Source organism: Ursus arctos, unplaced genomic scaffold (assembly GCF_023065955.2).
Source record: "Ursus arctos isolate Adak ecotype North America unplaced genomic scaffold, UrsArc2.0 scaffold_28, whole genome shotgun sequence".
Classification (NCBI taxonomy): Eukaryota; Metazoa; Chordata; class Mammalia; order Carnivora; family Ursidae; genus Ursus; species Ursus arctos.
Genome location: NW_026622963.1, coordinates 10,838,959 through 10,866,311, shown reverse-complemented (window position 1 = coordinate 10,866,311; position 27,353 = coordinate 10,838,959). Strand labels below are relative to the sequence as shown.

Below are 27,353 nucleotides of genomic sequence, written 5' to 3'. Positions count from 1 at the left end.
CCAGAACATTCTGCCGCTCCATCCCCAGGACGAGCCTTCTCCAGAGCAGTGTGTCACAGCCCAGACAAAGAGAGAAGGGATGGGAGATAGAGCTGGAGGGGCAGAGGAAGAGCCAGGCCCTGCTCCCTGCTGCGGCCACCTCCAGCGCAGGGGTTGGCATGGGGGCTGGGGCATGACAGAACTGGGAGACGAGACACTGGGGAATGCTTAGTCTCCATGGATCCCAAAGGACCCACCACCCTAGGCTTCCCAGACACTGGCACTCCGCTGGCATGATGACAGGGCCTGGGCTGGAGGCACGGGATGAGCCATAATAGGTTTATGGGGAGGCTGGAAATCCCTTTAGAGGCTGAGCGGTCAGCACCCTGGGTCAGCCAGAGCTGGAGCCCCCGGGGGAAAGCTCTGAAGCCCCAGACGGCACTGCAGGGACCCCGCCCAGTCATGCCCAGTGCCCCGTGGGTACCAGGGCCAGACTACAGGCCTTCACAACAGGCTGCTGGGCCTCTGGGCCCCACAGAGAGGCCAGGGGGACTGGGGCTGGATGGAGAACTGACTGGTAGAAGCCTTGATCGTGCCCTGTGCCCCTGCACTCACCCACCTGTGCCACAGCACATCCTCCCCTACCAGCTCATCCCAGCCCACCCGGGTTGGCGGCCACAGGAGGAGATGCGGCTGTGGCCACCTCCATGTGAGTCAATGTGAGGGGACCAGTCTGGTGCTTATTCTGCCTTGAAGTCCTAGCGCCCTGAGTAGGAATCCTGGCTTCATACCCCCCTGGTCGGGAGCCCCTGGCAGTCACTTCTCCCTGAGCCTGCCTTCTCACCGGAAAGGGAGATTAGAACCTCCTCCTGGTGGAATTAAATGAGACAATGTAAGTGAGGGGCGCCTGGGTGGCTCAGTCGGTTAAGCGTCTGACTCTGATTTCAACTCAGGTCTTGATCTCAGGGTCATGAGTTCAAACCCCATGTTGGGCTTCACGCTGGGCATGGAGCCTACTTAAAAAAAAAAAAAGACAATGTAGGGAAAGCATCTGGCCTGTAAACAGTAATTATTATTACTATTGCCATATTACTCCCGGGGGCCCGTGCTTCCTGCTTCTGCTCAAAAGGACACTGGCCCAGGGGCAGCAAGCTCGGTTCAAGTCCTGACTCTCCCAACGAGCTGGAGATCCATCTGTGGGGCAGTCATCATCCCTCACTAACTCCTTACTCCTGGGTAAACTGTAAAGCCCTGTGTGCCAATGTTTCCTAAGAGGACAAAGGCACCTCTCAGGTCCCTGTGGAGGTCTCCAGAGGTGGCTGCACTGACCCTTGCGTCCTGCACGCCCTTCTGTCCTGTGACTTCAAGGCTCTTCCCACCAAGAGCTGGGGGCTGTCCTCCCCCGCCTTGAAGCTAGGCGGGCCTGTGACTTGCCTTGGTTCCTGGCCTAGGCTTCGAGAGACCTGGCTGTTTCCGGTGTGCGGTCATGGAGTGCTGAGCCACCATGAGAAAGTCCAGCTAGCCTGCTGGAGAGACCACACAGAAATGGAGGAGCAGGCTGGCCTCTGACCCTTCCGGCCTCCCCAGCTGAGACAGACCTGGCCAGAAGCCGCGGGGGTCTTCCGGCTCCAGTCAAGGCTCCCTGATCAACACCACACGTGGCCACGCGCTGCCTTTACCAAGCCCTGCCCAGGTTGCGCATGGGAGCAAATAAATGGTTGTTGTTATTTTGAACCACTAAGTTTTGGGGTGGTTGTCATGTAGCGATAAATAACTGATCGGGCCCCTTAGCTCTTTCCACATCTTCTTCACCCAAACTTGGCTTAGATCAGCTTGAGTTCCTCCGCCTCTCCAATTGGATAAAGGGATGAGCACCTGACTTAGGGTAGCCAATCCATTGGTTGGCAGGTGGCCAATCAGATCTTTCTCCTCTGGAGACTAGGAATGAAGAGATCCGAGATCCTAGCAAGCCTGTCTCTGAAGGAGGCTGGAGTTGGGGTTTTGGAATGGGAGCTGGGGTGACTTTTTGCCCTGTGTTATCAGAGGTTATCAAATTGGGGAGAGAAGTAGGAAAGGAACCAGGTTCTGTGAGGTCCCCAATAAATCACTTAATTCCAGATGGTCTGTGCTGCGCCTCCTCCTTGTAACTCATGAACCTTGACTGCAGGCCCTAAAAGGCTCAAGGTCCCCCAGGACTCCTAATACCAGCCAGGGTCTACACTGCTCCTCTGACCCCTTCTCCCTGGTTCCCTGTCACCTCCATCCTCACAAACACACGCAGGTGGTGGCCTCTGTCCCGGGCAAACAGCAGTGATGGCCTGGGTCTACTCCCATCCTCCCACACAGCCCCAAGGCCTTCAGTGACACATCAGATGGCAGCACCAGGCTTGGCTTCTACCCCCGTCTCATTTGAAGTTCCAGCTCCCTGTTTACCACTGTCCCCCATACAGTCCCTTTCCTTACCCGTTCCTGAGTTCCCCTGTCACCTCCCCGCCAGTCCGTAAGGAGGCCACATTAACAGTGCTGGAATCATTGCACAGCAAAGAGCTGTCACACCTGAGAAGGAACCGGACCCAAGGTCGGCCTGACCCCAAAGCCCATGCCCCATCCATCACTCTGCAGTGGGCCTCTGAGTAGCTTACTTCCCCTCTCCAGGCCCCAGATTCTCACTGGTGAGGGGTCACCAGGGGTAGGGGTAGGGGTGGCCGTGATCCAGGCACTTGCTGCAGTCTGACTTTGCAGGCCATTCCCCCTTCGATCTAGCAGGACTCCTGCGTTCATAGATTGAGGTCCCACGACTAGGAAGGGGCAGCTCTAAAACCCAGGCTGCCTTTCCTTCGGCCAACCCAGCCTCCTGCCCTGGGGATTCACATTCCCTCAAAAGGACTCTCTTCCCTATCTGAAAAGAACCTCACAATTTTCTTGTGTCCCTTCCTCAGAGGTCTGGTTTCCTTGAAGTAGCCAAGAATAAATTGGCCCCTTGAACCTCTTGCTCTTACCAGAAGCTTGTGAAGCCCCAGGCCTCTCAGAGGGATAAGTAACAATCCCACAGGCTGGCTTCTAAGGGACAACAGTGCCCACCAAGTTATCTAGGGCTGGGGCCGTGGACAGCCCGTGCTCCCGTCTCTCTCTGGAGGCGAGCAGGCCTATCAGGTTCTTGGAGCCTCACATCATACCACTGGTCTCTTGTTATGTACAAGCCACCCCCTTGCCCAAGGACTCCCCTCTCTGCTCCTGTGCTCCCCAAAGTGGTCTCCTACGGGGGGGGGGGTGCCCAGGCCTGGCTCTGAGAAGTCCCAAGACAGGCTTAGAAGTCTGTGGCTCTGGGAGTCTGGAACTCCAGGCCCTGGTCCTGTCACTTAGAAGCTATGTGGCTTTGGCCACGCCAGCACCCTCTCTGGTCCTCAGTCTCTGCATCTGTACCAAAGGTGGCCTTGACAGTAATCACCACCACCAGTGCTAGAGGGCTTACTGGGTGCCAGGTACCACACCAAACAACAGATACACCTATGCTCCTTCATTTAATGTCCTAACGTTAAATGACAGATAAGCAGACCAAGGCTCAAAGGGGTTAAGTAACAATCCCGAGCAGCTAGTAAGTGCTAGAACAGGACCTCAAACCCAGATCTGACCTCAAACCTCAGAGCCTCTAATCATCAGTCTAGGCTGCTCCCCAGGGACCATCAACCTTTTCCACACCAATGTTCCAGAGTCGTATAGGGAGAGGTTCCTGTTTGTTCCAGGGGATAAAAGCACAGTTCCGGGGGCTTGAGGCCTCCCCAAAGCCCGGGATGGACAGCTGTGGGGTGGTTGCTGAGAGAGGGGGCCAGGGTGGCGTGGCCCGGCCACAAGCTGCGTCAGCAGGGAGCCAGGAGCACAGCAGGCTCCCGGGACATCTGTAGATCGAGCAAAGGAGTGAGTGCCAATTCCGTGCCAGACTCCGCTCACGGCCCCCCCCACCAGAGGCTCGCTTCAGAAGGCACTACTGGCCCATGCCAGCTCAGGTCGGGCATGTGCGCCCCAGGAGGAGCCCCGACTGGAGATGCTACATTCTGGAAGTCTCACTGCTGCTGAGTGCTGACTTCCCTAGTGCTTTCCCTGCACGTTCAGCTAAGTCTGTGTCGGTGCATTCCTGCATCACTGGATCCTCCCGACCTGGGGACTTACAGGCAGCAGGGCTCACCCCGCCTGCCGTGGGGCTGCCCGTGGGGCTGAATCCAAGTGGTCCCCGAGGAGAAACAGGAAACGTGGAGGGGAGAAGCCAGGCCTGCCTGACCCTGGCACCCTCCCTGCCCCACGGAGATGCTGGCCAGGCTGGTGCCCCAGCTTCTCGAGCCAGGGCCCATGGTGGCAGGTAAAGTTACAAGGTGACCAGACTGGCCCTTGGCACTTCTGTCATCTGGGCCAGCCCTTCCCAGGGCAGAGTTTGGAGTGGCTCGGTTTGGTGTGAGTGGGCAGGGCAGCTTCTGACCCTCCAGGTCAGCTCCAGAGCAGTGGATCCTGCTCTCAAACCCACAACTCTGCAGAGCCCGGGCTACTCTCAGCCTCCGGCGGTGGCCTGGGCCGCTGTTGTAAGGGGTGCCTCTGCAAGTCCCCGGAGCGAGCGGAGCTTCCCCAGTGTGTCCCCAACCCTGACCCCACGAACAGCCTTTCGGGAGCCCCACCCCCCACGGTGAGATAATAATGACCATAATGAGAACAGTCACCCACACATGTGCACAGCGCTTTACAGATTACAAAGTGTTTCACATACATCATCTCATCAGTTCCTCACAACAGCCCTGTGAGGTAGGCAGGGCGGGGAGTCACGTTTCCATTTGTACAGATGTGGAGACTGAGGCCCAGAGAGGGTCAGTGACCTGTTTGAAGCCACACAGTAAGTCAGCGGCAGAGCTGGGACCAGAAGTTAGGCCTCGGTCCTGTCTCCAGCCCCTGGCTCTCTCCACTGACTGTGCTGTCCTCCAGGAGGACCCCAGCCCCTGTCCAGAGTCTCAGCCACACCCGAGCCAGGCCCCCAACCCCTGGCAGTAGTGCTTCCTGGCAGCTTGGCCAACAGCCCCCACCCCCATCAGGCAGCCCTGTCTCCTCCACCTGCTCCCTGCAAACAGCCAGCCCAGAGCCGGGCCCGCACCTGCCCCCCTGCCCGCTCCTGTCAGCTGCCCGGGCAGGTGGGGCTGGAGCCTCCTTTCCTGTTTTCCTGAGTGATCCCTCCCCATAGGGGAAGAGAAGAGAAAGGAGGAAGAGAAGGAGGAGGAGGAGGGGGAGGAGGAGGAAGAGAAAAACAAGAAACTGAGTTGGAAGAGGGCCCTGGAGCAATCAGGACGTCAAAAGTTTGCATTCCGACTAGCTATAGGAAATAGTTTTTTTTTCTCTTTTTATTATTTCAAGTTTTCATAAAAATCCATAATTATTGAAACCCAAGTTACAGAGGAAGTTCGTAACTTTTTTTTTTATTGAATTATTGACTGTGCCGAGCGTCGGTCTGTCAGCTTCCGACTCCAGTCTGGCAACGTGTGCCCCTGTGCAGGTGGGGTCCCCAGGCCTGGACTGCGGAGGTCCTGGTAGACAGAGGGCAGGCGGTGAGGGCCGGTGGAGGGGTGGGGTGGGGGGAGCCGCAGGGAACAGGGCTGTGTGTGGAGGGCCAGGGAGGAGGCGGGAAGGACTGAGGAGCGAGCGCTCGGCGGCCAGGCCCCTTCCCCTGCCTGGCCTGCCCAGGGGTCCCTGCCCCCCGCCCCGCCCTCAGATCATCTTCATGTTGAACTTGCGGGGCGCGTCGGCGGAGCTGATGCCCGCGTCCGACTTGCGGGGCACGTACTCGATCTCGATGTTGTGCTTCGTGTTGCCCTTGCCCCGGCTCCAGAGGAACAGCAGCACCAGGCAGAAGAGGACGACGCCCAGGAAAGAGATGAAGCCCATGGTGGTGGCGATGATGAGGGTCTTGATGTCGAAGGGGAAAGGCACGGTGGCTCGGGTGCTGTTGGCCTCTCCCTCGCCCGGCTGGTTGGAGATGAAAGCGAAGGTCTTGTTGGGCTGATGGGGCCAGTCGGGCGAGTAGCTGCGCACGCGCAGGTGGGCCGGCATGGAGTCGTTGCCGCCCGCGTTGGCCGCGATGCACAGGTACGTGCCGTTGTCCTGCGCCTGGGCGTAGCGCACCTCCAGCGTGCCGTCGGGGAAGACCGTGAGCCGCCCGTTGCTCTTGGCTGAAACCAGGTGCTTGCGGGGCGAGAGCCAGAGGATGGCGGGTGGCGGGTCGCCGTCCGCCCGGCACACGAACTGCACCGTGTGGCCCTCGTCCACGAACACCTGCTGGGCTTTGCGGTCCCGGATGCGGGCGCGGCGGCAGGTGAAGTAGTTGGGCAGGAGCACGTCGGGGAAGTCCTTGAACTCCTTGCCCTGGACGAATTCGGGCGTGGCGCACGTGGGCTGCTGCCGGTTGAAGTTGAGCCGCCAGCGGCGCCGGAACACCCACAGGAGCCGACAGTCGCAGGCCAGCGGGTTGGAGTCCAGGATGAGCGTCTCCAGGTTGCCCACCGAGTGGAAGGCCGACTCCTCCAGCGTGGTCAGCTGGTTGCCCGAGACGTTGAGCACGCGCAGGTAGTTGAGGCCGCGGAAGGCGTAGGGCTCCACCACGGCCAGCTGCCCGCCCACCAGCTGGATCTCCTGCAGCCGCAGCAGCTCATGCAGCATGGAGCCCTCGATGGTGGCGATGGGGTTGTAGGAGAGGTTGAGCAAGCGGAGATAGACCAGGTGGCGCACGGCCAGGTAGGGCACGGCGGTCAGGTTGCAGTGCGTGATGGACAGGGATGTTAGGTTGAGGCCGTAGAGGCAGTTGGGGGTCATGGTGTCCAAATAGGGCCAGTGGGAGATCTCCAAGACCTTGAGCCGGTACAGCCTCTTGAAGGAGTAGTCCCGAATGGCGTTGATGTTGAGGTGCCGGAGCCTCAGGACGATGAGGCTGTGCAGGTGGGACAGCGCCTCGGTGGGGATGGAGGTCAGGTTGCATTTCTCCAGCGTCAGCTGCTCCAGGCTGTTGAGGCCGCTGAAGGCCCGGTGGGAGATGTAGACGAGGTCGTTGTCGCCGACCTCCAGCGACTTGAGGTTGTACAGGTCCTGGAACATGTAGTCCAGCAGGATGACGATCTTGTTCTCGCTGATGTCCAGCTTGGTCAGGTTGCTGAGGCCCGTGAAGACGCCCAGCGGGATGAGCTTCAGCCGGTTGCTGCGCAGCCCCAGCGTCCGCAGGCTGAAGAGGTTGTTGAAGGCGCCGGGCTCCACGGCGCTCACGACGTTCTCGTTGAGCTCCAGCTCTTCCAGGTGCGGGAAGCTGGCGAACTCGTCCTGGTTGAGCGTCTTGATGCGGTTCTTGCCCAGGTCCAGCAGGCGGGTCTCGGTGGGGATGCCCTCAGGAACCGCCACGAAGCGCTTGCGGTGGCAGAGCACAGCGCGGTCCTGCGCCGAGCACTCGCAGCGGGGCGGGCAGCCGGTGGCCGAGCCCGACAGCACCGAGCCCAGCACCAGCAGGAGGATGGGCTGCCAGCAGGCCAGGAGGGGGCTGGGCATGCTCCTCGCGCCCCCCGCCAGCATCCTCTCGCTCACCTGCAGCCAGGAGCAAGCACAGGAAGAGGGGGTGGTGAGAGCACGGTGTCTGGCTGGCCCCGCCCTGGGCCCTCCTGCCCTGTCGGGGGGTCCCTGACACAGATAGAGAGCGGGGGCCCCAAGTGGCACTGGACACGCGTCTGGGACCCCAGAGTGAGGTCCAGATGCCCAGAGAGCCTCCTGCCACCCCATGCTGCTTCCTCCTTGCTCCTTACCCTGCCCAGAGCCCTCCCAAAGGAATTCCCCCTGCATCTCTGGGATGGGGGGGCGTGCCCTGAAGGGACAGGGTCGCCTCAGAGGAGCCTGGGATTGGCACCCCAGGCGGTGCCCACCTCCTTTACATTTTATGTTCCACAGGCAATGTGATCCAGGCATGCACCCCGTACTCCACCGCACACCCGGAGTCTCAGCTTCCCCTGGTGCTCATCAGGGATAAAGCCAGACCTGCTAAGTTGCCCTCAGGGCTCACAGAGGGAATCAAAGGGGCTCAAAGGCTGAAGCCTCCGGGAGCAGCCTGCGGAGGAGCCTGTCTTGTCCCCAGCCTGCCAGGCCAGGGTTGCTGAGGCTGCTGGGGGCTACCGTCTCAGCCTGAGCTTCCCCAGGCAGACACCACGGCGCCCTCCTCATCCGCACTGCAGCTGAGCCCCCAGCCCAAGAGCCCTGGGATATCAGCAAACCCAATGGCACCTGTCAGTGTTCCCGAATCTGCTCCCCAGTGGGGTTTCCAGATCAGTGGTGGGCACCCCAGCTAAAAAGCTGGGGCTCTGCCCTGATGCCTCCCTGTGGAGTCTCTCCGGCTCTCCCCTTTCTCCGGGTCTGCTGTGACCCTTCCAGCCGCCTGAGCTCAGGGCTCAGGGCCCAGTGAACGAGTGTTCTGGTCTTGGCTCCTGCAGTTCTCTCTTCCTGGAATGCCACTTCCCCTGCCTGTTGACACCCCATCTCCACGGCCTGATTTAATGTCCACTGCTCCAAGAAGATTTTTCTGACCCCCAGTGGGAGATGGGGGGAGGTGAAGGACCACCAGACTTCACCTGTCAGTCTCTCCGGGTTCCAATCACGCTCCTCCTAGAGCCAGGGTTCTGTGCAGCTGCTGGTCTGAGGTGGGGGCAGTCAGAGCCACGGGCTGGGCCGGCCCGGCAGCTGGAGACCCGGTCCCCACTGTGGCACTGAGGACGCGAGGCTCATTACAGCTGGGCCCTGAGGAACATGTAGGGCTTGGGTGGCGGTGACAAGGGTAACGGCGCCAGGAGGGGGGCCCAGCTTAGTGCAGGCTGTGGGTGGAGTAAGCAAGGGGTGTGCAGGAGCTAGCCCCCCGTGACTCACTGCCAGCCGTGCTGAGAGGAACCTCGTTCACACTTGTGCACAGACTGCTGTCCCGACTCCTCCGTCCCTCCTCTGTTCCACCGCCTGGGAAACTGGCCCAGCAGGTAAGTAGGGGGCTAGGAGGGGGAGTCTGGACTTCTCCAAACTCCAGAGCATGGGCCAGATGGTCTCGGGGGGCCGAACCAGAGCCCGACGGCTGCTTGTTCACAGGCCCCACACGCACGGTGCCCAGGGGGGCTTACTGCAGGAAGGGGAAGCCCAGGCTGGGAGGGTCCCACATCTCTTCCTCAGCTGAGGCCCTCCTCCCAGCTCTCCCAGCACCACCCCTACACCTGTACAGAGCCTCTGCTTTCAAGGCCACAGGTCTCGTCACCCACCCTTCAACCCTTCAAGCAACGGGGGCTCAAGGAGTTTGTGGCTCCAGCCTGTGGAGGGGGTGGCTCTGGGACCAGAGCTGTGGTCTGCGAGACATGCCACACTCCTTCCAGTGCTCCAGCAGTCTCCCGCGCCTAACAGGTGTTCCCTGGTTGTTGATGGACTAAGTGACTGATTAACCAGAGGGGGCTCTGGGTGTCCTGCCCTGTTAAGGAATCTTCAAGGCTTTGTTATTCCCAGCGGCTATGTCCACTCCCCTCCCCTCCCCTTAGCCCCTCTCATCCTCTCTTCGGCCTCCCCCACCCCACCCCCACCAGGCCATTTTCCACAGTCACACACGCTCCAGTGACCCACCAGAAAAGCAAACATCCTGACAGGCGATCAATAAGTAATTGGGCTGGCAGCTGGGGCCGGCGCAGGTGTGAGGCTGGGGACCTGGAGAGGTAAATAGGACTTTTAGTGCCCCGCTCAGGGCTGGGCTGGTGGGCAAGGTGGGGGCTGCTGGAGAGGGGGCTGAGGACGAGAGGGGGGAGAGCCAGGCACAGGTCACCTGAGATGTCAGAATAAGGCATTCAAAGCCGCCACCACCTTGCCTCACCCAAACCACGTTCACAGCTCCCACCAGTCTGCCCCGTGAAGCCGCCCAGGTGTCCCCACCTTGTCCTGCCTCTGAACCATCTCCTTTTGGAGAACTCTCCCAGCCTCCTGCCCCGTCGGCCTTTCTGAGCTCCTTTCCCCAAGTCCACCTCCTCCACGAAGCCATCCGTAACCTACGCAGTCAGAAATCATCTCTTTCCCATAACATCGATGTACGTTACACTCATTAGTAGTGACATTATGCAACCGCTGTACAGCACACACCTCATTCTAAGTCACTTGAGCCAATTGACAGAAAATATTATGCCACAAGATGATAAAAAGATAAAGCCAGCCAGCGAGGGAAGAATACCATCAAGTCCTGCAGAATGAGCTTCCTGGCAACCTGAACAAAGAGGGAAATACGCTCCAAAGCCTCAGCACTTGGCGCTGCACCTGTGTATTTAACACTGGGTCAGTCATGGCGGCTTCTGTCTCACAGAACAGCCCCCGGTGATGTTCTTGGACAGACAGAGTGCGGGCAAGGGCTTTTGCAGAGATTGAGGGCCCTCTGAGTGAGCAGTGAGAGACCCAGGGAATTCAAATCCATTGACGGAAAAGCTGACTGGCATTGCCCTCCGCCCCCAACCCCCCTCCCCCGCGATGTGGCAGTGACACCTGGAACAGGCCACGGTCCCCAGGAGCTTCAGAAGGGCATGGCCCCCAAATTGCCTCACCTTTTACATGTGGCTGTCCTGAAAGGGGGGGGAAACTGAGGCCTGGAGAGGTTAAGACGCCTGCCCAAGCCGCACACGGGCCCGAGTCTCCCAGTCTAACACCCCCATGGGGTCCCTGTCATCTAGGGGTCACCAGCGCCACTGAGCGGGCGATGTGCCGCTGCTGCCTTGCTGGCACCGTGGATCCGGCCGGTTACCCTGCAACTGCAAACAAGAAGTGTTTTATGCACTTTAATCAGCGTTTTATTTTGGATTCCTGCCCCCTGAAGGGCTTCCCACAAGGGCAAGAGTTTAAAAATTGGGCCAATAAATACAAAGGGAATAAACATCAAAGGCAGGCAGGTGGGCAGGCAAAGGGAGAGCTGTGCCCGGGGCACAATGTTCAGACCCCAAAGCAGCCTGAGTCCTCCCAGTGCTGGAGTGGTGGGGGAAGCGGAGCCATCAGACCTGCGTGCAGAGGGCCGCCTCCACCACCACACTCTCACTCATATCCCCGGGGCGTAAACGCCTGGCTCTTTCGCCCCCCCCACCAGCCACTCTGCTGTGTGACCTCGGGCAAGGCCTGCCCTCTCTGGTCTAATTCTTCCACTGTGCAGTGAGGGGTGGATTCCAGGCTCCCTGAGGGAGCCCATAGCAGAAACTGACTTCCTCCAGCTAGAAAGTCGACATTCTCAAACCTTGTTAGGGGTGAAGAGGAGTGGGGGCTCAGGCCCCAAATTACAGTTCCACTGGGGCTGGAAGGATCTATTTGAAAGGTCTCACCGTGGGGCTGTCCCCTGTGGGACTCAGGATGGGACAGGTGACTGGTGGGGACAGAAGGGGCATGGGATCACCTGGGAGTGGACTTGGGGTGGGAGGCCAGGGGTCACTCTGTCTTATCGGGCAGATTTCAAAAGAGGTCTTTTTTAGCCATTTTACAGATGAGAATCAAGCTTCCAAAAGGGAACTCATTTGCCCTCAGGCCTAGGCGCAAAATCGGGAGGCAGCAGAGCTCCCTTCCTCCTGGTCCGCCTGCCCCAAGAGCTGCGGGCTGTGGGTGCTTTCGGACACCCTGGGAGGGGCAGGCATGTCAGGGCAGTGAGTAAGGCCAAAGGGCCCGAGGCCAGCACGGGTCCTTGCATGGTGGCAAGTAGGCCCCCTGCCCTCCAAACCCCACAAAAGCCTTTCCTCAATTGTGTTTGTTAAACACACTAAATGTTTCCTCGGGTGTCCGCCACCACGGTCTATGCTAGAGTCTCATCTAATCTGGGGTCGGCTGCGGCACAGGATGGAAGGGTTAGTTATTTGAGGGTTATAGTATCAATATTTCATGGTGTTCCCTCAGCATTCTGCAGGGAGCACAGGACTCCCCAGCACACACGGGCATGAGGTCCCCGGCAGGGAGGCGCCTGCTGCCATTGCTGGGGGTCCAGGGTCTCTGGGGGGCAGCCCGGCTGTGGGACCTAAGCACCTGCAGCGGGCTGTCGCCCCACGCGGAAATGAGGCAGGCGTGCACCACCACGCCCCATCCTGACAGGCTCCGTGTCTAGGGTAGGTCTGCAGCAGGAGGGAGTGAGGAGGGATGGCTGAGCTGGGAAGGGGGCCGAGGGTGTCAGAATGTCTGCCTACAGCCCTATCCAGCTCTGCTCTCCAGAAATGAGCAGAAGAGCAGGAGAAAGGAAAGGTGACAGAAATAGAGAAGAAAAGACACGGTGGGCCACACAGGAAAGAAAGGGAGGAGAAGAGAGAGAGGCAGAGAAAACAGGAGAAAGACGGGTACCCGGGGCAGTGGGCGGGTAGGGGCAGCCTGGGTCCGTGGGGTGGGGGTGGGGGGAGATGGAGCGCGCTTGGCCCGCAGACTCAACTACCAGTCCCCAAACTCCTGCATGCATGTTGCCGTCACAGGCCCCAGGCCTGTTGCCACATCCTGTCCTCAATCCCAGCCCATGCGGGAGGGCTGATTATTCAGAAAGGGGAAGGCTCTCCTGCAGAGTGACCAAAGAACAGGCAGATTCCTCGTGACTCACCCTGTCCCCAAGTCCCTGCCTGCCTGAGGTCCCTTCTTTGCCTTCAGCTCCAGAGCATGGATCCGTTTCCTGAAATGATGAAGTGTGTCAGTGGGAGGGAGCGGAGCGGGTTGGACATGGGGTGGAGTGAGGCCTGCCTAGGAAGCCCTCAACGGTCACCCCAGGTCAGAGCCTTTCTCCTGAAGCCACCGTGTGCCCAGAGACCTCGCACTCGGCTTCCAGAATCTAGCTCAAGGATGGATCACTCCCCTGGGGGCCCCCCTCTGGATCTCTGTGGGGTCTGCTGTGTTTGCCTCTCTCCCTCCCCCCACCCACCCCCCTGTCGGAGTTTCTGTGGCTTCCCCTCTGTGTCTCCCAGATTGAGAGCTCTCAGGGCAGGGCCAGGGCTGATAGAACCTCACCCATCCTCATCCTCAAAAGGGCAGCGAGAGCCAAACAATGGCTGGGGCAGCTCCTGAGTACAGCCCCTCTAGTCTAGGCTCTTCGGAGAGCTTCCTGGGGGAAGAGAATGTGTCCCCTGAGCTCAGGCTCCACAGGCCAGGAAGGGAAGAGGGGGCATTTTTGAGGGAGGGAACGGTACAAACCAAGGTGCCCACGGGAGGAGAGCATCCAGGGCCCCTAATTGCTTCTCTCCTACCCCAAACCCTGACCGGTGGGGCTCCTTCTGAAGCCAATCCATTCTGGCTTTCTAGGGCTAATCCCTGCTGAGGTGTGAATGGCTGATAATGGTTGAAGGTGCGAGCTGCTAATGGGGGAAACTCAGTCCCTGGCCAGCCTAATTGGGCAGGGGCTGCCTCCTGGCACAGGGAGTGTGGGAGGAGGACAGGGAACCCTGAGAGGAGGGGGTCCGGTGCCCGGGCTGGGCTACCGCAGGAGAAATCCAGCCTGTGTGGCCCGCGGGCGAGCAGCGCAACAGCCTCTGTCTGTCTCCTCCCGGGCTGTGCTGCCCGCCTTGGCCTGTCCTCTCCCTTCTCTTCCGCCTTCAGCCGCCCCCCACAGGGAGAAAAAAATCAACCTGGAAGAAAATTGAGGTCATGTCCTTTGTCGTGTATAATTCTTTATTTTCCTCTTGCTCTTGGTTCTGGCAGAGTTGCTGGGCCCCCAGGCGTGTGTGTGTGTGTGTGTGTGTGTGTGTGTGTGTGTGTGTAGGGGAGGGTGGTCCGTGTGGGTGTGTGGGCCTGCTGTCCCTCCTCCCACCACTCCACACCCTCCCTGGCCCAGTGCCTCCAGCCCCATCTCTTAGGTGTGCTTGGAAACTCAAGCCTGTCCCCACGGTGCTCACCTGGCCTCTCAGGTGCAGCCAGGTTGGCGGCTGCTGACTGGGCACAGTGTGACTGCCCGCCTGTCTGCTAGGGTGGCTGCCCCTGTGTGGCCCTGGGTAAGCACCCACCCCGGGCATCTGAGGGTGGGATGCCCCTGTCCACCCCACAGCCCACCCCACGGGAGCACAGCTGCTCTCAGGAGCCACCAGCCTTCCGGCCAGCCCACAGCTCCAGGCCATTTTCAGGATAAATTATGAATTTTAATTGTCAAAGCATCTTAGTGTTTAAAGGCTTCTATATATAGGCTCTGTCCTCCAGGAGAGGCCGGCTTGGTGGAGAGGAGCAGGGGGAGGGCAAGGCCTAGAGGAAGCCACTTCTGGGTGAGCAAAGGGCATTGGGCCCACAGGTCTCACGCCTGGGCTCCAGTCAGGGCTCACTGCACACCTGCCCTGCTGTGTGACCTCGGGTGAGTCCTGGACCACTCTGGGCCCTGGCTGACCCTTCACAGGCTTGTTCTGAGGGAAGGGTCCAGCTGGGAAGCCAGGAGCTATCCTGGGGAGGGTGGGAGGGAGTCACTGGTTCTAGAAAACTTCCTTATGATTGTGCCGAGCCCACCTGAGTGAAGAGCACTCCTCCTCGGCTCGGAGCTGTCCCAGAATTGAGGAGGGGTAGGCAAGCACCCGTGTGGTGACCTGAGAAGGCCCAAGGACAACCCGTGTCCGTACCCCTACTTCTCCCTTCCCACCTCTCTCTGGGTCTAAAACACCAACCTAGGCTCACAGGGGCAAGAAGGTACCTCTGAAGGTCTCTGGTCCATCCGCCACCCAGACCATCTTGGGAGGTGCCTGGCAGATCCCCTCCTCCCTTCCTGACCGCCGCAGTCCTCAGGGCTCCTCTACCTTGGGAACAGCTCAGGTAGGCCCGTCTCAGGCTTTGGAGGCCTGGAAACCAGCCAGTTCCCACCTGGGAGGGCCCTCAGCCTCGAGCTCAGAAGAGGAGGAGCTCACAGCCTCAGAGGCCCGGGGCAGGGGGCAGGCTGCGGGGCAGCCAGCAGGGCGCTGGAAGGACAGAGACCTGATGAACCTGATGAGGACGACGAGGGCCCTTCCCATGCCAGGCGTGGTTCCGAGCACTTTACACACGAGAGTTCATCTCTCCCGCCACACCTTGTTGAGGTAGGCTGTGTCATTACCCCCATTTTGCAGATGGAAAAAACAGAAGCACAGACAGGTTCTGTAACTGCTCAAGGTCACAAAGAGGTTCTGTAACTTGCTCAAGGTCACACGGCGAGGAGGATATGAACTCAAACATGAGCTTGTTTCCTCTTCACAACAATCTTATTAGGTTGGTATTATGATCCCCGTTTTACAGATGAAAGAACGGAGGCACAGAGAGCAGCCTGCCACGAATCACACAGCGGTCCCGGGCAGAGCCGGGCCAGGCCCTGGGCAGTTGGACCCAAGGCTGGCCTGACCACCCCTGCATACCGCCTTTCTCGGACTCAGGTTCAAGGGCCTGCTGAGCTGTAGGGCTGTGGGCAAGTGCCTTCATGTCTCGGGGCTCGAAACTCGTCAGAGAAGGGGAGGGCAGACTCCACGGTGCCCTCTCAGGGCTGGGGGCAGACAGTTCAAAGAGAAGGAAGGAAAGAGATGTTTAGAAGGAACACACGCACTGAGTGCTTTGCAGAATGACCCCACCAACCCTCACCACACACCCCACTTCACAGATGAGGAAACGGAGGCTCCAAGCCCTTCGTTCACCTGCCCACGGTCCCTGAGCTTGTCAGAGGCACAGTAACCCTAGACACCCCCACACAGGTGAGGGAAGGGAGGCCCGAGAGCATCATGGACTTGGCCTAGGTCCCAGCATCTCAGGGCTAGGGCCTCAGAAGAAGCCCGGCCTCCCGACTACAGCCCCCGTCTCCCCCAGCGTACTGCCAGGATACCGTGGTGGGGCTAGATCAGGGGCACATGAAGGTTTGAGCTGTTTCTGCCTCAAAAAGGGGAAAAGATTTAAAAACAACCCCCAGTACATCTCAAACCAAGGTCCAGTGAGTGTTTTAGAACATGGACAAGCAATTATAAATACGAATGCCCTTCTATGACCGCTGACTATTCAAAGCCCTCTCTGCTCAAGGGCAACTTGGCCAACCCCTTGCGCAAACCCATTTTCCCAACCTGCACACCGAGATCAGAATCAAGAGGCAGTGAGCCCCTCTGGTCAGACTCAGGCGGGTGCTATGTTCTGCTCGGGCACAATCGATGCCATCACCCGGCTGCCTGTTCACGAGAAGCCCAGGCTTGCGGGGGGCATCTCTGCAAATCGCTAAGGGGTGTCCCAAGCCAGAAAGTGCAAAGAGCCCGATGCAGGCCAAGAGGGTGGAGTCAAAACCCACGGGAGGCCCATTCGGCTGCATGTGAGAAATCAAATGGAAGACCAGATGGCTCAGGAGGGAAGACGTGCCTTCGTAGTAGTGGGTGAGCAGCCCGCCATGAGACGCATTGCGCGGGGACACTGCAGGGAGACCCCTCTGCTGGGTGACACACCTCAGCAGCCCCTCTGAGCTCGGAGACACCCCATCTCACCCCTGCATAAAGGGACTTGAGATGGCCAACTCCCTGCCCTCCCCAACTGCATCTATAGCCCTACGGGGGCTGGGCCAGGCAGGCAAGCGTGCTGGCCAGGCCCCACCCCCTCTCAGAGACAAGAGCAGGTTCTCCGGAGAGGCAAGCAGAGGAGGTGGCAGAGAGAGATTAATTCCCTGAAAGGAGAAAAAATAGAAAAACACACACACACCACACACCCTAATAACATGTAATAAGAGGTTGGAGACAAGGAACAATGCCCTGGTAATGTCACCCTGGCGGCAATCAATTTGGGTGTCACATGAAATAGGCATAATTATTCCGCCAGCCCTGTCGCTCGTCTCTAACCAGCTCCAGGGGCCCAGGTCCGGGCGGGGAAAGCGGCCTGGAATCAATCGTTGGTGCACCAGGCTGGCGGAGGGAGCAGCTCCAAATTACCTCACCAGCACCAAGCTTCTCAGCCTCTGTGGGGACGCAGGGGGCTTGAGGGCCTCCTGAGGGGCCCTGCTAATGCCCAGGAGCCGCCTTGCTCAGCCACCCTCCTCCTTCACTCAATGGGCAAGAGCAATCAGGGAGGACTCCCCAAGGAGGCGGGAATGAAGAACAAATACACATTTTTTTCATCCAGTATTCAGTCCCCAGCTCGCCAAACTTAGTAAGTACTCACCAATGCCAAGCCGCAGGCCAGCCCCAGGGTGTGGAGACAGGGTTTTCAGGGGGCTGCCCATTACTAAGATAATGAAGCAGAAGCTCTCTCCCTCTCCCAAGCCACGACCATCCCTGCCCATCCTGGGGGTGAACCGCTGGGGTTCTTTTGGCTCTAACCGTGCAGGACTTAAGCTCTCTTTGCTCCTCCTTCATCCCCCCTTCCCTGGGGAGTCCTCCTGAGTGCCCTTCCCCATCCCTGAGCTCAGGGCTTGGAGAGACAGCAGCCCCATCAACTGGGGAATGCTGAGGGACAAAAGGGACAATCGCTTCCTGAGCATCTGTTACACACTGGCTGCTGCCCATCTCAACCCCCACTTCCTACATGAGAAACCCTGAATTCCGGAAATGCAAATCAAGACCATAATGTAACACCATTTTACTCAATCAGTTGGTGAAAAGCAAGATGGCTGACCACACCGAGCATGGCGACATTGGGGAGCAATGGAGACACTCCTCTCCTGCTGCGGGAAGCATAAATGGCCCAACCAACCTGGAGAACGCTTTGGCACGTTTTCTAGGAAAGCTGAACATGAACGTGTCCTACGGCCCAGCAATTCCGCTCCTAGCTCTGTGCCCCAGAGAGATGGGACGTTGCCTCGGGAGATGGGACAAGAAGGTTCACGGCAGCATTGTTTGTAAGAACCAAAAGGGGGACAACCCGCAAAGAAGAACCATAAATACATGGTGGTAGGTTCAAATGGCAGAACATGACGTACCAGGGAAAGCGAAGGAACTACATCTACCATTACTGACAACAACATAGACGGAGCCTATGAATGTGATGTTGAAGGGAAGAAAAAGCAAACTCTAGAGGGCTGCATCCGGTTTCAGGTTCTTTTTATAAAGTTCAAAAGCAACCCAAACTGAACAATTTCCATATATTAAAATACATGATTTTAAAAAGGCAGGGGAATGCTAACTAGATAAACAGGATAGTGGCTGCCTCAGAGAAAGAGGCCAAGGACTAAAGTGAGGGAAGCACATGGAAGACGGGCACCGTTGTTAGAGCGCTAGTGTTCAGGCCGGGGGTAGCGCTGCCGTATTTGTAATTCTATTATTATCACTAATGCTAAATACATTAATCAATTACCAGGCCATGCCCAGATGAGCGAGTCCTGAGCCCCAGGGGTCAGGAGGAAGGCATTCTAGACGAAGCTTATAAGCTGGGGACTTTGGGCAAGTCATTCCACCTCTCCGGCTCTCTCCCTTTCCTCAGCTACGAAATCAAATGTCTGTACCAGCTACAGGGAAAAGACTGAGAACACATCACGGATATAAATTACGAGTAGCGAGCATTTCTTGAGAGCTTACTGTGTTCTAGGCACTACTCTAAATGCTTTGCTTATATTAATACATACTTAATCCTCCTGCTGGCCCTAGAGGTAAATACCCTTGCTACTCTCACTTTACGGATAAGAAGACTGAGGCCCAGCGAGATTAAGGAACCAGGCAGAGTTAGAGCTGAGGTCTGAACCCAGGCATCTGGCTCCAGGGTCCACACTCAACAAGTTCGCTATGAAGTGACATCAAAGGAACCCAGTATACACAAGGAGGAGATTGTTGTCAGGACGTTCATTCATTCATTCAAAGCATAAACAAAGGTCAGTACCAAGAATGTCTCAGATGCATTTGGAAATGAACCTGCCATACCACACTCGACAAAAAACCCTCCCGACTCTGGAATCCCCTATTTTTGGTGTCTCTGCAAAGTCTGCTACCACCTCAGGATCCGCTCAGTCTCTCCCTCATTCTGGAGGACCCCTGACTATCTCAACCTCCCCCAAACAAATCCCATCCTTCTCCGAGTGCCTGGGTGTCGACCAAGTACACTACCTAGGCACCCCTGACGTCACCTAGCTCTGTCTATCCCTCCAGGTGGAGGACATTGTGTCCCTTCCAGGTGGTCCTTGCCACCAGCCAACAGCTGCTCCCCGGGGCCTCCCAGCGTCTTCCCTATCCTGGGGGCCAAGCAGGGGAGCCCAGCGGGTGGGTACATGATCGCCCAGGGTTCAACGTCCAAGGCAATCCATGGGAGCCCTAAGAGGGCCTAGACCAGGGCTGAACAGACAGCTCAGGCAGGATGCGTAGAATAAACACATGAATTAATTGGCTGGTACAGTAGTAAGTGCAAACCAGTGTGGTTCTTCACTGTGGGTGCCTGGGGAAGAGGATCAGTAACTTGGAGCAGTCAGGGAGGCTTCCCTGATAGAGGCTGGGAGAAGAAGAGGGGAGGGCCTCTGGGTAGGGGTGCTGGACCAAGACAGGTGATAGGGGGACAGGTAGAGGAACTGGTGGGAAAAGAACAGAGAGCCAGCAATGGGTAACCACTGGGAAGAGGGGGAGGAGACTCTGGGGCTGGAAGATACCATCTGTCCACAGAGTGCCACACAGAGGACAGCAGGACCAAGAGACCCTGGCTAGCAGGCTACGGCTCTGACTTTGAAATCACCATCGTCTACTCCTCCCCTCCCTAGCCTTTCACTAGCCGCACAGGACCATCTGACACACAGCCCCACGCTTCCATGGGACCCTGTGTGAATCACTCCAGTGCCTCCCTTCTCCCCAGGAATGCACCCTTGGCCCCAGCTGGGGTCCTGGGAGGTGCCCGGAGACAGCACCCAATGGGCCACCGCTGGTGTCAGGGCTCCTGTCCGGCTTTATGCCGAACAAAGGCCCACACACAAGAGGTTTGGGAGTCTTTTTTGTTTGTTTTTTTTTTGTTTAGTTTCGTTTGTATTTTTGGTGTCTCTCTGAAATTCTGAGTTTTAGAAGACAGTATCTAGTAAAGGGCAACATGGGCACTCAGAGTCAGGGGATGGAGCCGCTGACCACGGGAATCAAAGAGGACTACTGCAAGGGGGAGAGTAGTCTCTCCACTTCCCTCCAGGCACACAGGGCCCTCTGCCCACAAGCCAAGATTCCTGGGCTTTGAGCACACACCCATCCCCCAAAATCTGGCCCCTTGGATCGAGGACCCTCTCTAACTCCAGGCCCTGGTGAGCACTGCAGCCTTGACCAAGCCCTACTCAAGGCCCATCTCACACTTCAATTGGCAGGGGGTGGGGGAGGGGACCGAGATAGCAAGCACAGCACAAGGGGCCTGCCCTCACCTTTGCTAAGCCCCCCTCCCGTAGGGGCATCTGGGTGTTGCCAGGAGTCCCTACCTGGATTCCAAGAAGTTCTTGGCCTCTCCCCTCTACCACTTTATCCTCTCTCTCCTGCCTTAGGCAGTGGGGAGAAAGCAGGCAAGCTATCCCAGCAGACCAGGTCCCACACAAGGACAAAGGGTCTCGGAACTGGTGACCCTCTCTTCCCTCACCGGCACTCCTGGCTGGATGTGGGGGAGCCCCCCCCACCCCGCATTGCTCCCCGGAGAATGGGAGGCACCAGTGTTGGAGCTGTTGGCATAATGACCAGCAGGGCTGAGCCCAGAGCCGTGGCCCAGGCTGGGCTGCGCACCCTCTGACTGCCCGAGCCCAGCAGAGGAGGGCTGATGGTGGGCTGGGCTGGCCAAGAAGGAGCTAGCCCAGATGGTACTGCCCCCCATCTCAGGGCCTCCTGCACACCCAGGGCACCTCCCACATACCCCTTCTCCCCCACCCTGAGCCCAGGACCTTGGAGAACAAAGGGGATGCGTCCAGCATAACCCAGCCCCAAAGAGTCTGGGCTGGGACCCAGGGCAGGAACAGGGAGGGGGCAGCCCACTGGGCCTGCCCCCCCCCCAAAGTGGAAGCCACCTGGAGGAACACATCTGGCAGCGGGGGGGGGGGTTGCTTGGCCACCTCACAGAGGATGGGGGGGGGCAGAACAGGACGCTCCCTCCTCACCTCCCTTTTCTCAGCTGGTTCCCACCTCCCACCAGCTGCCTAAGAATGAAAAGTGGGGCAGGAGGAGGTGAGAAACCCGGGCTGGAGACAGACAAAGGGAGGCCCCTAAAGGGTTCCTGAGTCCTCCACAACCCCAACTCCCTCCCCTACACTCTCCCCACCCCCCAATTCCCCTTTCCTCCCTCTCCTCGGGCCAAAGCAGGAAAGAGGTTGCTCCTTGTCAGGGGAGGGAGGTGGTGCCCAGGCTGGAGGCTGTGGAGAAAACTGGTCCTAGACCAGCATCCACCAGCTAGTGGGTGCCTGGTGCTGGCCAGGGCTGCCTGGGTATCTGGAATCTGTGGAGAGGTGTAGCCGACCGCTGAGCAAGGGGCTTAGCCTCCAGGATGAATAGTGCTCAGAACGGGAGGGGGCAGGGAGGGGGGCAAACAGGACTGGGACCCTGGCGGGTGCCCTTCCACAGCTCCGGTGTCCCAGCTAGCCAACGTGGAGTGGGAGGAACGGGAAAGGAAGAATCATTTCTGAGGCTTGAGGAGGGTCAGATCTGCGAACCCAAAGGGGAATCTGGGTGGCGCTGGGATGTCCCGCAGCCCCTGGAGGGCGCAGCCGGGCTAACGGCGGCCCCCACGGGAGCTCGTCGCGGGGCTGCCCGCTCGGGGCTGGGCCGCGGCCGCCGGGCTCACCTGCATCTCGGGCGCGCCGTCCGTCCGCTGGGCTCGGTCACCAATCGCATGTCTCCCCCGCCGGGCTTCAGCCCCTGCCCAGCCCCCTCCTCCGTCTCCTCCTCCTCGTCCGACACCTCCGCCCGGCAGTCCGCGCGCCCTCACGGGGCTGTCCGTCCGTCTGCCCCACGCGGGTGGGAGCCGAGCCGGGGCCGGGGCAAGGGCGCGGGAGTGGGGAGGCGGGAGGCCGCGGCCCCGGCGGGCGGAGGGGCGGGCGCGCTCAGGACGCGCGACGCGGACCCAGCGAGCCTGGTTTTGCGCCCCGGGCAGGCCTGGAGCCGCCGCCGCCGCCGCCTCTGCCGCTGGGGCCGGGGTCGAGGCCGGGCGCGCTCCGCAGCGGGGCCGGGGCCAGGGCTGAGGCCGGCAGGCAGCGGCCCCGCATGCTGCTCGGAGCCCCGCGGCGGGAAAGGGGCCGGAGCGGCGCGGGTGGGGACTCCGCGCGCTCCGGGGCCGGGACCCGCCGCCGCTGCCGCCTGCGCTGTCGCGGGTCGCCCGCTCCGGCTCCCGCACCGGCTCCCGCCCGGGCTCCGCGCTCTGCCGCGGCGCGGGGAGGGAGCGTGAGGAGCTAGGAGCGAGGAGCTAGCCGGGAGGGAGGAGGGACCGAGGGAGGGAGAGAGGGAGGGAGCAAGGAGCGGCGGGAGCCGGGCGGGGGAGGAGAAGGCGAGGCCACAAAACTAAGGAGGGGGGAGGTGGGCCGGGGGGCTCGTCTTCTTTCAGCGGAGGGGGGGAGGGGGCGGAGAGCGAGAAGCGCCCCAACCACTGCCCTGCACCGATGGGGCAGCGAAACTGGCAGGGGGGGACGCAGGCGGGGGGCGCGCCAGGCTCGCGCCTGAGCCGGCGTCCGGCTGCGCCAGCCCTGCACCGGCCGCGCCCCTCCGAGCCCGGGCTCCCGGAGAATCCCGGGCCAGCCCGACCCTGGGGAGTGCGGGCTACGGTCCTCCCTGAGTGTGCAAGCACCCTCTTGTGTGGCCACACGCGTGTGCATGTGAGCATGTGAATGTGTTCACACGTGTTAACCAGGGTCACTGCACACTGCCGTGTGGACGGACACACGCACGTGAACGGGCAAGGCTCCCCACCCAGCCAGGGTTGTTTGGAGGACGGCGTGGGAAGGGTCAGGCCCGGAGCCTCTGTCCTGCTCCTCTTCTCCAAATGTCCGCGAATCTCTGTAGGGCCCACACCCTGGCGGCCTTGGGGCCAGGCAGGTAGAGAGGGAAGCTCCGGGGGGACCGAGAAGAAGGCGCGCCAGCTCCTCGGCTTTACCCCAAAGCGGGGTCTTGCCCCGCCCTTTGCAGCCCGGGTCCCCGCCCAACCGGGCTTCCTGTCCAGCAGAGGGCAGCAGGCCGCTACGGCGAGCTCTGGCCACGGTCACGGCACCCACCACCAGCAGAGGGCAGTGCAGAGCCTCAGTCTGGGCAAGGCCGTCCCTCACTTTGATCCCAGCGATCCAGGGGGTCCTGGGCTAGGGCCGCAAGACTTAGGTGCGCCTAGAGAATGGGACCTCTCCTCAGATCCTCCTTGATCAGCAGATGCAGAGGATAAGCTGGCCCGAGTGTCTTAGCAGTCTGCAGAGTGGACTACCACCCTTAGGATCTCCCTTCCTTCTACGTCCCTTCCATCTCCTCGAAGCCAGATGCCCTTTAACACTAAGTTTGATTACAATAACCATCAATGCTGACACCACCTGCCACATTCGACCCTTCTCCACTATTGGGAGTGTATCCCATTAGCACATCAGCGCCCCTGACACCGTGAGCGCACAGGGGTAGGGGTTCTTTCAGGCAGAGAAGGAAGCTGAGGCTGGAGAAGAGAAGACTGGCCCAAGGCCTCTCAGTCTCTGAGGCAAACCCCGGCGATCCTGCTCCCAGTGCTCCCCTCCCCCAACAGAGCCTGCCTGACATTCGTTGCAGATACCTGACTGGCGTGATGGGGCTACCAGTCTTCCCTGCCCCCCAACACCATCTCCCGTCTCCACTGCTCAGCCTCACACGCACAGCCCAAAGAGTTGCACAGACTTCTGTTCCAGCTAAACAGATTCCGGACACTTCTCAGTCTCACTGCCACACCACTAGTCTGGACAGCCCTGCCTGAAAAACCGTCCCCCACGACCATCCTTATCCTAGGCCTAGCTGGAGCCCCTCCTAGCAGATGCCGATGCCGTGCTGTGCACTCTCCCTTCATCCTCCAACAAACCTCTGAGGAGGCGCTGTTGTTCCCCCTTGACGGAGAAGGAACCCCAGGCTCTGGGAGATTACAGGACTTTGCCCGCGGTCACACGGCGAGGAAAGCCTGGAATGGGAATTTGAATCGCCTTCCAGGGCTGAGTAAACCAGTAGGGGGCAGGCTTGGCAGAGGGACTTACAGGTGGGCGGGGAAGAGGGGAGGCGGCACAGGTGTCCTCGTCCCTTTCAAGAGCCCAGCGCAGGCGGTTCCCTGGTTCCTCAACTCTCTGCTGCCTGGACCCCCTTCCCAGACTCCCCAGCTCCCCCACCCCGGCTGCTGGTGAGTTACCCGTGAGCTCCCGCCCTCCCGCGCCGTCTCCTCCCACCAGCCCGACAGGAATAGACGCTCTCTAGCTCCTGCGTAAAGGCTCCGCCAGGCGCCCGGCGGGCGCGCAGACCCGCTGGGGGGCGGGGGCGGGGGCGGGGGCTATTCCTGGTGCGGCGACTGACGCAGGCAGAGCGCGGCCACGGCATCTCCGCCCCCGACTCACCTGCTCCCAGCCTCAGTGATCTCGGAGGAGAAATGGGGGAGAGCCCACTGCCCCCACCCCCAAACCCCAGATGCTGGCTTAGGAAGTCGGCCTCGGGGGGTGGGGCCTTCTGAGCCCACAGTTATCCCTCCGCACCTTGAGGCAGCAGGGATGACCAAAGAGCCGAGCCGTGTCTGGGAGGAACTGCCCCGCAGCCTTATTTCTCCATTATACACAGTATCCAGGCCATCCCACCTTGCCTGTCTCTCCAAAAGAAATGACTCCCTATCTTACTTCACCAATGGAAACAATAGGGTGGGGGAGGAGTTGGGGAAGAACTGGGAGAAAAGGACTTTTTGAGGATCCAGCCTAGGCCTGGTGAGAGTGCAGGCTGCTGGCCTTGTTACTCAAAGACCCCATAAAAGGGTGGGGAGGCCTGTCACTGGGTTCTCACCCCGTCGGATGTCTCTGCATGAGCTGCGGAACAGGCATCTCTCAGCTCCTGTGTGGGGCGGTCCCCAGCAGAGCCCTCTCAGGGACCCCAGGCCCATGGAGAATGTGAAACATCGGAATGGCCTGGCCCAAGGCTTAACTGACAGAACCAGAGGACTATACGCGGGAGCTACAGCCAAAGAATGTTCACCCACGCTCTGAAGCCTTAGTCCTTGCCGGTCCACCTGCTTGGTATGCCCTCTGCCTGGTTTCCACCTGTGCTTCACGACCAAACTAAGACCATTTTCTTCTATTCCTGTCTCCCCTCCCCAAACTAAAATGGCCTTAGAAGCAAGGCCCCAGTCTCCTCTCTCTGTCCTCAGACTAGGAGCTCCCAAAAGCAGGCCTCAACCTACCTGTCCTCACGGGTGGTCACATAGCAGATCCTGTCTTCAGGGTGAAAACTCAGCAAGTCCCAATAAAGCAGGAGCTGATGGCCAGAAGCAGCAGCCAGCCTGCGGTGGCTGAGTGGGAACAGCAAAGCAGAGAAACTGGAGCGGGTCTGCCAGGGGACTCTGGAGGAGGGGACGGGGCCCTCGAACCTTTACTCAGCATCTACTGTAAGCCAGGCTCTGAGCTACACTTCACATACTTTTCACTTCAAGACTGGTATTGCTATCCCTACTGTACAGTTGAAAACCTGAGGCTCTGGGGAGGGCTGGTATCTTGCCCAAGTTCACTATGTAAGAAGCAGAGCTGGACTTTGAAGCTCAGTGTGTGTCTGATGTCACAGCCCAAGCGCTGTGCTCCCCCCACTCTGGGCGGCTGAGGATGCAGGAAGAGGGGCCGGTCCCCCAGGGCCCAGGAAGGAATGGTGGCACACCCAGGCCTGCCTGTATGCGCGCCCTATGCTGGTGCTACCCGCTTGCAGCCCAGCAGCCCGCGGGGTTTTACGATGATGATTATTTCTGAAGCCACTTGAAATTAATGACAGCTCTAAAATGGCTGGGACAGTGGAGTCATTGCTGAGACCTCTAATTAGCAAGAAAAACAGAGACCAGGGGCCGGAGAGGTGGGTGGGGGCTAGGCAGGCAGCTTGGGGCATGGAGCTGGGTTGGGGAGCAGGTTGGAGCCAGGATCCAGCAGGAGGTCCCTGTGGAGCTAGTGGACCCCATGTCCCAATTTATACCACAAATTTGATTCTGAGCGCTCTTAGTAACTTGCTGTGTGACCTTGAGGGGCCGCCGTCCCTCCCTGGTGAAAGCTGCCCCAGCTAGGCAATGAGAGGTTGGTAGGGGTGGGGAAGCGGTGTCTCTGTGGCCCTAAATAGTGGGGTGAATGGGATGAGGCCTCAAGAGGGAGCTCCTCAAAGATCCTGAGTTCCTAGAAGGCGGAAGCCCAGGAACTGGGGGCACTGTAGCCTCCAGGAGCAGCAGAAGCCCCATACCCACCTCTGGCTGTGGCAGCCCTCTATGCTGGGGTTGCTCAGGCCGCGGGTATAATGAAGTCGGAAGGACTCAGGCTGGAGTGAAGTGGATTAGGACGCGGCAGAAAATCCATAGGTCAGGGCCCTACACTGGTGCAGCTGTGGAGGGGGGCGGGAGATAGGGGGCATCTGAAAGGGCTGGCAGAGAAATCCCTCCAGGAGGTAGGCCTGGAGCCATGGCCAGGGTTAGGACCTTCTTGCCCCCTCGGAAGCCCCTCCTCAAGCCGGAAGGGACTCAGGGATGCCAGGGTCCCAGTGAGGCATGTTACAGAGGGTCAGGCCCAGGAACCTGCAAGGGAAAAGACGCTCATCCGGGTGCACCCCAGCTCCTGGCCTCCACGTCCTGCATGGGGCAGCCAGCCCAGGGAAGGGCAGAGGGGCTCAGCGCAAAGGGCCTCTGCACATAGCACATGTGGAGATGTGCTGATCAACATGGAAGGACACCCACTGTGGCCAAGGCTGAAGCCAAGGCTCCAAGGGCAGTGGTGCAGAAAGCCATCACCAATTCCTTGGGGTATCCTGTTCCCTGGCAGCCCCCCACCTCAGGCATGTCTTGTCACTGACAGCTTTCTCAGACTCTCAACCCATTTCCTCCCACCTTTCCCCTCTTCCCTTTCAATTCAGGGCTCTGTGTGGCCCCCTCCTTCCAGAAGCCTACTCTGAGCACCTCAGTCTCCTGCTCTGTATCCTTGGGTACCTCTCTGGACCTCAGTTTCCTTCTTTGGAAGATGGAAATCAGCAGAGCCCATTTCACGTGGATGGTGTGAGGATCTCCTGATTTAATACACACCCAGTACTTGATGCTGGGCCTGGCACACAGTAGGTGCTTGATAAATATAGGCACACAGTAGGTGCTTGATAAATGTTCTCTGTTCCCTGGCCCCCCAGCCCCTCCTCTGTAAAGACAGGTGTTGACTCTAAGGTTCCTTTCAGCATTCCCACTAGGAGAAGCCTCGACCATGTTCTTCGTCCTCTGAGAATCAGGAACACCCTGAAGGCAGGGATTGATCTTGTGTCTCCTCCAGTTTCTGCAGAGAGCCCAGAGCCCTG

At 59.4% G+C, this 27,353-nt stretch overlaps 1 protein-coding gene across 1 annotated transcript in view; it reads right to left on the bottom strand.

Annotated features, from left to right (window-relative positions):
- Positions 1–4,699: 4,699 nt before the first annotated feature.
- The window catches only part of LINGO1 (leucine rich repeat and Ig domain containing 1), a 75,772-nt gene continuing 53,118 nt past the window's right edge, over positions 4,700–27,353 (bottom strand). The window contains exon 3 of the mRNA XM_026478573.4: positions 4,700–7,575. Within this exon, the coding sequence (XP_026334358.2) occupies positions 5,719–7,563 (1,845 nt within the window). The 5' untranslated portion in view covers positions 7,564–7,575 and the 3' untranslated portion in view covers positions 4,700–5,718. The remainder of the gene's footprint in view (positions 7,576–27,353) is intronic.